Source organism: Talpa europaea (assembly GCF_964194135.1).
Source record: "Talpa europaea genome assembly, chromosome: 1".
In the NCBI taxonomy this organism is placed as follows: Eukaryota; Metazoa; Chordata; class Mammalia; order Eulipotyphla; family Talpidae; genus Talpa; species Talpa europaea.
In genome coordinates, this window is record NC_140073.1 from 138,769,010 (window position 1) to 138,781,635 (window position 12,626).

The 12,626-nt window shown below is 35.9% G+C and overlaps 1 protein-coding gene across 2 annotated transcripts in view; it reads right to left on the bottom strand.

Moving 5' to 3' along the window:
- The window catches only part of ERBB4 (erb-b2 receptor tyrosine kinase 4), a gene marked incomplete at both ends in the record, with an annotated part of 956,569 nt that overhangs the window by 267,933 nt on the left and 676,010 nt on the right, over nt 1-12,626 (bottom strand). For both annotated transcript variants that reach the window (XM_084249633.1, XM_084249632.1), the window contains 2 exons: nt 4,117-4,258; nt 7,177-7,295. In XM_084249633.1, the coding sequence (XP_084105759.1) occupies nt 4,117-4,258; nt 7,177-7,295 (261 nt within the window). The remainder of the gene's footprint in view (nt 1-4,116; nt 4,259-7,176; nt 7,296-12,626) is intronic.

The window sequence follows — 12,626 nt, forward strand, 5'->3', positions numbered from 1 at the left end:
CTACTCCACATCCTGAATTGCCCCCAAGACAGAGTGAATTCTTTTATAGACTCAGGAAGCTACATGACATTTAGTTTGTGTTTTTCAATAGTTCCACTTCATTTCATGTCATGATGCAAGTTTGAAGTCTAAAAATGCTTCAAGTTACATGAAGCACAAATGAAGCTGAAGTTAACTGCCAAGGATCGAGAGAGTGCACTTCAAATCTAGGAGGAAATGTTTAAAATGTGTTCTGGGGCCTCCCTGGTGGCACAGGTGGTTGAGCGCAGCGCTGTGAAGCTGTCCACAGCCTCTGCAGTGCCGGTTCAATCCCCACTAGCCGCAGAGCAACCCACACAGCATGGCAGACCTTTCCTATCTCACCCGCTGCTCCCCTCAGCAGTATATTTTGGTCATTCTACCTATTCTGTTCCCCGCTCGGTCTCTGGTGAATCCTCTCACCCTCCCGCACATCTGGCCTGTACCCTGGTTCTTGTATAAATAAAATAAATCTTTAGAAAAAAAATCAACAGCTCAAAAAAAAAAAATGTTTTGTCTTTCAACAGCGTGCCACAGAACTGTCCCATGGTTTTACAGGAAAAATTAAGACTTTAGCAATGTTATACTAAATAAACCAGAAATATCATCTATGATATGTTGGTAAAATGATATGTTGGTAAAATATTTAAGAGTCCATCTGAAATAATCTAGGACATTTCCTTTCCCAATAAAGAACATATTATTGCATTTAGAATCTTCCATAATAAAAGTAAAGCATGGTATCTGCTAAGTTACTTTGAGTTTTGGAGACAGCAGCTTTCCATATCTGGGAATACTGTTTCTGGCCCAATATTCAATGATATGAAAATTTTCTGGCTTGAAGGACCCCAGAGCAGGAAAGGATATGACACAAGTCTCAAGTTGGGGTACAGCAAACCTGGTACTTGGGTTATAAAACCCAAGAGGCTCTATGAAATTAGAAGTATCTGTGATGGGAAAAATATACTCTTGGAATTATAGTCAGTCCTGAATGAAAGATCATATCAGAGATATCTAAGATTCCATAGCTAAGTCATACCATCTGCAGCATTTAACAGACAGCTCTGACACATTTCTGGATCCTAGCAGAGATATAGGACCTTACCACATGTTATCTATTGTCTGACCTTGAGCCAGATTTGCCCATCAAGAACAACATTTTGTTAGAACCAGGCATCATAAAATTGGTTAGGTCCAATAGCAATCCATTATAATATTAAAGTGGTACGTTTTGGAAATGGATAGAAGCAGGAACAGAGGCACAAGCAAAGTGCACAGAGAAGTGGTTCATATCCCCATGTCATCTACCTTTATGCTGGCATCTCTCACACAGCTTATACCTATTGCTGCCTAAGGAACAAGGGAGGGCACTTATGGCAATGGCCAGTGATGACCTAAATAAGCTTGATTTATAGATGCAAGTTTAAAATATATGTAGATGCCCTGCAACCTCACTCAGGGGTGTAAGTTTAAATCCTAACGATATGCACATTTCTGGGTAGTGCAATTGATTATTCACTTTGTGTGCAAGGGGCCTGAGCTTAGAGTATATATGGACTCATGAACAGTATAGCTTTTTCCAGGAGAAAAAAAACTGGAAATGGGGGACTGAATGGACACTGAGGTGAAGGGAGATACATTAATTCATGGGACTGGGCAAAGTGTGATGATCTTTACATTCCAAGTTAACATCCACCAGAGGAAATAGATAACAAATTGGCACTTTCTTGAGGTTACATCATAGTCCAATTCTCTACTTTCCTCCCAGACGTTGATTCTGAGAATATTCCTCAACAACCTAAGATCTGTCTCTGAGGCCTTGCAAAAGAGAAATATACCATATGGTAAGTAACTATCTTTTCTGGAAAGTCTTTAGGTATGTCCCTTATTTAAATACTTCCACACTTTAAAAGCAATTTATGTAAAATAAAGTCATAAAGACTTTAAATATTCTCTTGTTATATTCAGGTTTTACAGTCAAATTACTTTCAAAGAATATTTGTTGTTTGGAGTTTTTGAATTTCAGAATTCTGGATTAGGGATCATAGACAATTGTGTAGAAGCTAAAGATCTTTATTTCTTCAAGATAGCTATAGTTTATACCATGTCTAATAAGCATAGTTCAAAAAAAGTCTGAATATTACTTAACAAATATGGAAATGTTTTAAATTAGTGCATAATTTGATAGCCCTAAACTAATCCAGAAAAGGAAGATTGTGAATTACCAAATTGAAATTAACTTGACAGGTAAGTCACAATCTCAGTGTTCATCTACTTACTGCAACTTAGTTCAGAGTCTGATGAGCCACTCTAAAGAGTAAATTAGGGCCTCCCCTGGTGGTGCAGGCGGTTGAGTGCAGCACTGTGAAGCTGTCCACAGCCTCTGCAGTGCCGGTTTGATCCCTGCTGGCCAGAGAGGATCCCACATGGCGCGACAGACCTCTCCTGTCTCGCCCGCTGCTCCCCTCAGCAGTGTATTTAGTCAGTCTGCCTGTTCTGTTTCCTGCTCTGTCTCTGGTGAATCCTCTCACCCTCCCATGCATCTGGTCTATATCCCAGTTCTTGTATAAATAATCAATCTTTAAAAAATAAAGATGGTAGAGTAGGAGGATATTCATTTAAGAAAAGGAAATGTTCATCATCTAACCCCAAGCTACAATACTTTCTGTTCTGCAAGTGTCCGCAGATGATAAGATACATAACTTTAGATAAGAGGATATTACATCAAAAACCTAAGTTGTGATATGAAAGTGTTGAAGACAGAAAAGCCTCTACTATCCTAGAGTTAGCATAGCTGTGAATTTAAAATACCAATTCAGAGATATAGTATCTTTAAATAAGTAAATAAATATGCAAACACACACATGTATTTATATATTTATACATATAATATACAAATATGTATATAATCAAAATAATTATTCTTTTAATCAATATAAAAATGATGAGAGTTACTGTTTTCAAGGACTTGGTTTTATATCTATCCCTCTGGTCCTTATTCCCTGTCCATGTCATTCTTTTAATAACCATGGGATAAAGAAGAGAGATGACTACTGACATTCATATCTTAAAGAGGAAAAAGTAGACAACTAAACAGCCCAGTAACAATCATCTGACTAATAAGAGGGCAAAGTCAGGACCCATAGCCAGTTCTAACCCCACATTCCTTATATTTACTACTCTATCATATGCAGAAAGTAGACAAAATCATACAATCTGCATGTTGCAAATTGTAAACACTTCTTCCTTTAAATGACTGTGGACAAATACATCTCTTTTTCAATCTTTGCAAGATATTGAATTGTCCCATTGGGTACTCCAAGCAAAGAAACTGCTCAAGCAAATAACAAGATGTGTATTTTACTGCATGTTGAAAGTTAGGCTGGTCACTTTTTTCTTTTGGTTTAATTTTTTTTTTTTTAAATTGAGGTTGCAATGGTTTACAGTTCTGTATATCACTCAGAGGTATAGGATCACACCATTTCAGAGGTGTGTTACCACATCACACCTGTCACCAATATAGTCTTCCATTCTAGCCCACTGGAAACCCAGCCTCCTTGTGCTCCCCTCCCCTCTCTGGTATGGAATCTATGGAATCTTAACTTTCAATCTCTGGGAGAGTAATCAATTTGGTAAGATCCCCTTAGCATTCCCTGTACATTTATTGCTCTTGTTTAAAACTAGCTTTGATATTTAAATATTAACACTAGATATTCTACTATAAATAAGTAATGAGAAATAATTTTAGCAAAAATTTCATTGTCATTGGAAGCAAATCTTATTGATTATACAGTTTGCTGTTACCTAAGTACTTTTCTGAGAAACTGCGCAATTTTCAAAAATGTTTCAGTGTAGTGAAATAATGAGCTTAGAAGACAATGACACTGAACTCTCACCACAAACATGCCACATCCTTACTGAGACTTCGTAATTTTAATTTTTTGAATTTTAATGTTTGTGACAAGGCAGCGATAATATCCATATACAAAGGAATTCACAATACTGTTACACATTTCAAACTAAAATGAATTTACATGAAATTCCTTTCTTTTTAAACCATGCTCCGTTTAATAAGGTTATTCTTCTTTTGTTACTTACGTGGGCATTTCTTAACACAGAAGGCACCGTATGTGTACTTTGCATTGAAGTTATGTTCCAATTGAAAAGTGGTTGGGTTGTAGACAAAAGTTTGGGGACACTGTGTAACGCATGCTCCACTGTCATTGAAATTCATACAGGCCTGCAATGTAGCAAACATCACTTTCATTCAAAGATAACAATACTTGTTAAAGGGATACTGCTACAAAAATTGCTTTACTTAGCATTCCATGTTCTTTTATGTCAATTTCATAAAAAGCTGCACAGTTGAATTTTACAGCTGTTTGTATTTAATTTTTTCAGTTCAAATTCGTTTCTAAAGTAAAATTCTACAAATTTTTTCCCCATGTTAGTAAATACACCATTTACATTCTTGCTTGGATTCAATCATTCATTTATCTGATAAACAATGAATATCTCACATATCCTGGCATTGAGGTAGACTTAATGGATTTCAGAGTTTATAAAATAGACATTGTCTTTGCTTCCATGGAGTTAATGGGGTAATAAATAAATCAAACATGTATACCATCTATCCTTCTGGATGTTCAAATTGTTTGGTATGTATACACCAACTTCTAAACTGAGAATTTAGAAGCTCACACTTATTTATGTTTAATCTTCGAGTCTGAATTGACAACTTAATCCCCACTTGCACACACCAGACTTTTCTTAAAGCTGGTATTTGGAAAGTTCAGTGCCTTAGGGAAGCACAATGGGAAACACAATCATGGACACTGCATGATGCGAAAACATAGTGATGGTCATTTACCCTGGGCTTAAAGAAACTGCTCTGGCAGGTTACTGTCAATGTGTAAATATGGTGTGTGTGCGCCAAAATTTGCCAAAGTAGCTATAGAGAGCCCATAATAAAATAACATGATGCCATTTCTTGTGCCATCTTTCCATAATGACACAGCACTTAATTAAAGCTACTAAATTCAACGAAAACAATTCATTTCTGCTTATTTACATATTTGTATTGAGATCTCAATTTTTAATATTTTCAAAAATTTTAATTAAACCATTTGCCATCTGAGAGTTAGACACTTGATATAAAAATAGCACACAGGTGTAAGTACATAAACGTGGTTAACAAAAGAGTAGACAAACTAATTATCTTAATTAAAATATTAAATCTTCATAGGAAAAATTCAGGCTTTGGATGGCAAGCTATAGTTTACAGTTTATCATAAATCGTATATGTATGGTTATTAAGAAGCATTAATTTATGTTGTTTCCTCAAAACACTTTCTTCATCAATTGTTGTTTTGGCAAGTACTTTATCATAAACATGACAATTCCCTGAAGATGGTCTACTAGATGCATAATCAGAACAAGACTCACTGATGATACATTATTCACTAAGTTGACACTTTCCAGGAAGGGTCTATTAAAAACCAATCTAGAAAACTACGTAAGTTTTAATTTATGACTGTAAAACTTCATGTGTCCTCATAATTGCTTATATAACATACTTGATGCAGTGCCATGCACAGATTACTTAACAACAAAGGGACATACTTGAGCAGGCAGAATCAACCAAATTTACTTTGTAGACTGCATGTAAATGACAACAGAGCTTACATAGAGGCTTGGAAGTGGCATTCTTGAACATTTTCTACCAAATGCCAAATTGGAATCACTAGACAATTCCATAAAAGTAGTGAAATGAGAATTCTGAAGCTCACCGATGCTTAACATGATGATGGGGGGGAAATGCAGAGAAAAATATCTAACAAAAAGTTACGACTGTTGTCTGTATGCATCAATTTCATTGCTTTGGAATTGTTAACATGACAAATGGTTCAATGTTCTCAAATCAAGTTTACATCCTCTGAGTGGCAACAGCAAGGAAAAGTCTCAGTTTAAGATCTGCGGAGCAGAGGTGGAGAAATGATGATGACAATAACTGAGGGGGGAAATCTCTTGTGAGAAAACAAAGATGTAAAACAATGGCACTTCATTTTTAAAAAATAATTTAAAAATAAAAAAATTTTAAAAAGACCTGAGTAAATCCCTTAAAATTTTCAACATTTTCCCTTTCTTCTCTTCCGCCATACCTACTCACTCTGTAATACACTTTTGCTTCACTATCATATTAGGCTAGACAAGGGAAATTTTTTTATAACATTAAGGAAATTAAGAAAGCATTGCCTATATCACAAGAAATGTAATTTATGTTTTGCTTGCTTCCAGTTTAAGTGCTTATTTGAAAAACAGTGCTCATGTATATATTATTATCTATATCTAGATATTGATATCTATATTTATAGATATGTATATTTAGATATATATGATCTATTTAAGTGTGTATATTTTGATATATATTGATATATACATATTCTTAAGTGTTCTTAAGGGGAAAAATAAATTCCAGTTTTCATTTTCAGGAGCAAAAGTAATTTCCTATTTCATGATTTTTAGCTTACAATGAAACTAATCTTCTGTTGGATGTGTATATGAAGTTGTGTAAACTGTAGTTCACAGAATTGTTAATATGTGTGGAACAAAAACAGCTATATCAGGATGTCAGAATATAATTAAAAGTGTCCCCAATAAGTTTGAAATGTTAATTTTAATGAGCTAAATTGTCTTCTAAAATAAAAATCACATGGATCAGCATATAAATTTAATATATATATAATATATAATCTGAAAATAGTTAAATTCACAAATTTACCTACTTGAAAATCTACATTCAAGAATGAAATTAAGTGCCCCCACAGACAAGACCCAACAATGCAAAAACACGAAAATGAAATCACTTAAATTTTGGAAGAATGTTATTAGTCTTTGAAATGATATCTCAATACAGTCCCTTTCACATTCTCCAATATCACTTAAATTATATCAGAAGGACATAATTCACTTAGTAGAAATGAGCAATTCTAGTTAATCAGTAGCCACCCAGTGAGGGAATGGCTTCCAGGAAAGGAGAACATCGTTCTATAAACCAAACAATGTGAAATTTGATATTATTTTAATAAGACATTAAAGATTCCATGTGCCTGAGTCAAATTGGGGAGAGGGAGAACAGGAGGAGAGTAAGAGACATACAAAGCAGTCAGTGTCCTTGGGTCCTGAGCAGCCTCCAGCACATTCTCTGTGGCAGCAATCACTGACGTAGGGTCCATAGCACCTGCCATCACATTGCTCTGCACACACCGTCCTTGTCACTGCAGAAGACAGAGAAAGCCTAGATCAAAGTCTGCCACAAGGGAAATTCCTAAGGTTATTTAGAATAGCTGAGAACAGCTGAGTACTGGAGTGGTAATTACTCAGCACACAGTATTGACTCAATTCAGCAAACATTTACAAGGTGAAGGCTGAACCTAGATCAAAATTACTACACAAAATGCTTCAAAATTAAAACAAATTTATTTTACATACTTTCTTATTCCGACAGTGCTTTACAAAAATCATACAATTTAACAAGCAGGAATCAATTTTGAAATAAGTGAATGAGGCACTTTGGCAGGTTGGAAAAGATGGAGATGTACGGGAAGTCAATTCACAACGTTCATGGTGAGGTCTTAAAGCAGAAAGTGTCCTCAGACATAAATCTAAGATTTTTAGCTGACAATGCAAAAAAGGAAACAAGCTTTTAAATGATTCCCATTTTATTTTATATGATTTCTCTCAGAGAGATGGACAGAGAGACAGACTGATCAGTATTATCAAAACTATTTATATTCCTGTGTTTTAAGTGAAATTTCTACCAAAATTATTCATAAAAATGACCTGTGCAGGGGATGGAGAGATGACAGGAGGGAGTAGGAAAGGGAAAGAGGAAAACGATGGAGGAAACATTAATATCTAAAATATATAAAGAACTCTATAACTCAACAAAAACTCAAACAACCAAGGCAGTCCAAATTGAGCAGAGAATCTGAATAGATTCTTCTCCAAAGTAGACATTCAGATTGCTAACAAAATCATTTACAAATGCTCAACTTCATATATTATTAGGGGATTGCAGATCAAAAGCACGATGACATATGACCTTACCCCTATGAAAATGGCAAATATCAAAAAGACTATAAACAATCTGTGTTCACAAGGGCGTGATGAAAAAGGAATTCACACTTTTTGGGAATGTAAATTAGGGCAGCTCCCTTGGAAAATGGTATGGATATTCTTTAAAAATCTAAAAATGGAGGTAACATATGATATTTATTTATTTATTTATTTATTTATTCATTCATTCATTCATTTATTTATTGCATAGAAAAACTGGGGTGTAGGCCAGAGGTTCAGGGGTGAGAGTAATCACCAGAGACAGTGAGGGGAGCAGAACAGGCAGACTGATTGAAATACATTGCTGAGGGGAGCAGCAGGCAAGACAAGAGAGGAGAGGTCGGCTGCACCATATGTGGGTTAGCTCCCTGGCTGGGGAATGAACCCAAGTCTCAGCTTTGATAGCACCAAGTCTTAACCCTTAGGCCACCAGGGAGGCCCTGGAAGTGCCATATGATTTAGAAATACCTCTTCTAGGTATTTATCTGAAGAATATGGAAACACCAATTCAAAAATGTTTATGCTTCCTTATGTCAGTAGTATTATTTTCAATAACTAATACATAGAAATAACCAAAATGTTCATGAAAAATATGGATGTTTGGATAAAGAAGGTGTATATATGCTCAATGGAATACTACTCATATATCCAAAAAATGAAGTCTTGCCTTTTGCAACAGCATGGATGGAACTTGAGGTGATTATGTTTATGTAAGTCAGAAAGTGAAAGACAAGTATCAATAGTTTCTTTCATATTTGGAGTATAAATAACCCAAGGAAATGAATTAGTAAATCACAAAAAAGAACTCCTATGGTCTCCAAAAATATAGTGTTTACCAGATGGGAGGATGGGGGTGGAAGAGAAAGGTCAAGGACATCATCCTTATAGTGAGAAGGACACCAGAACTTTGATAGTTGGTGAGGTGAGCTTATACACACAGAGAATGATCCTTCCAAATTTACAGTTTCAGAACTCAATGGCAAATAATAAAATTTTATTAAAAATAAGGAAACTTATTTGTTTGCTTGACATATAATAATGTAAGTAACCGTAAGAACAAAACAATAAGCTTTAATTCCAAAAAGTGATTTGACCTAGTTAAGAAACATTTCTTCATTATTGTTATAGGAGACTTCTTTTTAGAAAGAAAATAATTCCTTTAAACACATCAGGCTGGATGCAAAACAAGTGGAAGAGATGCAAAGTGTAAATCTATTTAATGGCATTTTTGATTTATAAGAATGACTCATATGAATTAAACACATCAAACTAAATTCATATTTTATTGTGATGGAGACCAAAAAAAAAATGTTCCTGAAATCAATGAGATAACTCACTTAGCCTCCATGGGAACATTAACTTATAATTGCTTTGGTTATATTAATTTCCACCCTTGCTTGAATATTATTTCATTATACTTTCCCCCTGTATATAGTATTCTTTCTAAATTGCTTCATTGGGTATACTAAAATATTTGGGTCGGGTTTTAACTAGCTTATTCATTGGCGGTACATCACTAACTACGATTGCTTAACATGAAAGGTAAAATCTGGAAAATTAAAATGCTTATTACATTAGGGTCAGTAAACTTGAAATTGGGAATGATCACTTATTTAAAATATCAATGTGAATATGACAGATAAGTTTAAGCAACCAAACATTATATAGGAAGGGGATACTGCTAAAAGAATATCTAATATCTCAAAAAATTGAAGTATTATAAGTAGCTTTAACATATCTCACTAATAAATATATAGTGATGCAATTATTTCTTTAACTGTGATGATAACAGTTCGAACAAATTAATTTTGTTAAAGACAATTTGCTAATCAAATTAGTTTGGCAATTTACTAATCAAATATTTATTGGTGCTTCCTATGCAAAACAAAAAGAAACAAAGACTATTCATGAATGATGAATACAGACAGCACTGGCATCTTAGTAACAAGACAAAGGATCTCTGTCCATTAAAAATAAAAAATGCATCTACCTTACAACTACTCTATTTCTAGATATCTACCCTAAGACTATAAAATAATTTGAAAGGATATATGCACTCTTGTGTTTATTGCAGCCCTGTTTAAAATATCTAAGTTATGAAAACAGCTTAAGTGCCCAAGGACAGAGGAGTGGATCAGAAAAACGTGGTATTCCACATTATGTGTGTGTGTTTTTATACACAATGTACTACTACTCAGCTCTAAAAAAAGGATGAACTCTTGCCATTAGTGACAACATTGATGGAACTGGGGAGGAAAATGCTAAATGAACTAAGTCAGAAAGGGAAAGGTAAGTAACAGATGGCCTCACTTGTATGTAATATAAAGACACGTAACAAAAGATCGGCCAAAACAAAATGAATAGCAAAGCCTTAACATCTGACCCCAAAATAAAGGTCACTGGAGATAAACAGAAGGGGTGGATAGCAGGGAAGGATTGGGAATGGGAAGAGGCCCAATGGAAGATGCTGAAAAATTATTGGGTCCCCAGTGAAGGCAAAGTGTGAAAATCCACATTTGCAGAGGTTAAACCTGTAATTTCCAAAACAGATATAAGGATAGGAAACCACTTTACCTCAATAAACATAATTTGGAAAATAAATAAGGGTAAAAATAATCATAATTATTTAAGTGTTTTCTTCCTATGTTTTCATATTCTGTCATTCCCCCCCTTATCTCTTTCCTCCTTCCTAATCTTCTCCACCTTTAATATTCTTCACTTCCTCTACTTATTAGTTTTAAAACCCAGCTGCATGAGATCATCTAATATAATTTAGTCAATATCAGTGGGCCCAAGATTGCCATTTCTAACAAGCAGTCCTGTTTAAAATATCTAAGCTATGTTTATTGCAGTCCTGTTTAAATTATCTCAGTTATGGGAACAGCTTTAAGTGCCCAAGGACAGAGAAGTGGATCAGTAGCTTAATCACTGCCTGCTGGTCCACAGATCCCATTGTGAGTATCAAGATATATGAGGAATATTTACTTAATTAAATAAAAAAAACAATGCATTTGAAACAGCTAACTGTTATTAAATAAAATGTAGCAATGTGTTAGGATCTCTGACAGGTACAATGAATTCCCCAGATGATTCCAACATGATATCTAGATTTGAGAACTTTTATTGCCCAGCAAAAATGGGGGAAAAAAAAAAGAATTCTAGTTATTTACATCACCTGAGTGTTGACAAATTTTTCCCTGAAACTTTTTTGTCTGATATTTTATCCCACTGTAAAAGGCAGGAACGGGCACAGTGCAGGTTTTCTGATCCAGTAGACCGGGTAAAGGAGGAGAAAGAGTCCTCAGTGGTGGGCCTCCCCGGTGGCGTAGTGGTTGAGCGCTGGGTTGCGAAGCTGCCTGTGGCCTCTGCAGCGCCGGTTCGATCCCCGGCTGCTCCCCGGCCACTGGAGGAGGGTCCTACATGGTGCGCAGACCTCTCCTGCCGCCCGCTGCTCCCCTCAGCAGTGTACTTCGGTCCTTCTGCCTGTTCTGCTCCCCGCTCTGGCTCTGGTGAATTCTCTCACCCTCCCACGCTTCTGACTGTACCCAGTGCATGTATAAACAAAACAAACAAATAAAAATAAATAAAAACATGCCTCTATAAAAAAAAAAAAAAGAGTCCTCAGTGGTTTTGCAGTTTTTTTATTGGGGTTCACCAGGCATATGGCAGGCAGGGGTGCTGGCTGGGGGTCTGGGAGACTGGTAGGCCTCCCAGCCCCCAGCAAGTCTTCACTCTATCTGGGCTCTCTGGCATTCTTTCTGCTGCTTCTCGGCTTCTCTTTCGGCTTCTGCTTCGGGTTCTACTGCTGCTGCTGGCGTCCCCGTGACGCCGCCCTTAAAAAGCACAGTCTTAGCTCAGCTGAATCCCATCTACCTATGTCCACACCCTATTCCAGGTGCCCGCCATCAGGCATGCATTCAGGACAAGGATCCATCATCTATCTGATGGCGGAAGGGCAGAAAAGCCTGATATTTTCTTTACCCTACACCCACCGAACAAGCTCTTGCTTTAATTTCCACTTTGTATCAAGTCTCAGATCACAGATTGGGAAAATAAATAAGAAAGAATCCAGAAAGATAAGCAGGTAGAAAATTTAGAGTGATGAGACCCAAAAAAGGAAAGAGAAATGTTGATTGGCTGACTCTGAAGGCAAACGTTTCAGGTAAGTTAAGAAACCATCAGAAAACTGTTCTGCCATTAGGCATCTGAATGAACAGTATACTGGGCAGGCCTCAATTGCATTGCAAAGCACATTTTGAGCACATTATTTTTATGTTAATCTATCTCAGTTTGTATTCAATGGCCCACACCTCTAATCGCCAATATTATTTCAGTTTATTGACCAGATTTCAACATACTCTGTCCATGAAACATAGCAGTAGATAGTAACATAGATAGTACTTCCAATATTAGAATGGGTTTAATATTGGACTGTTTTCAATTGTATACTCAGAGGCTTGAGCAAAAAGAAAAATGCTTGGGTTAAACAG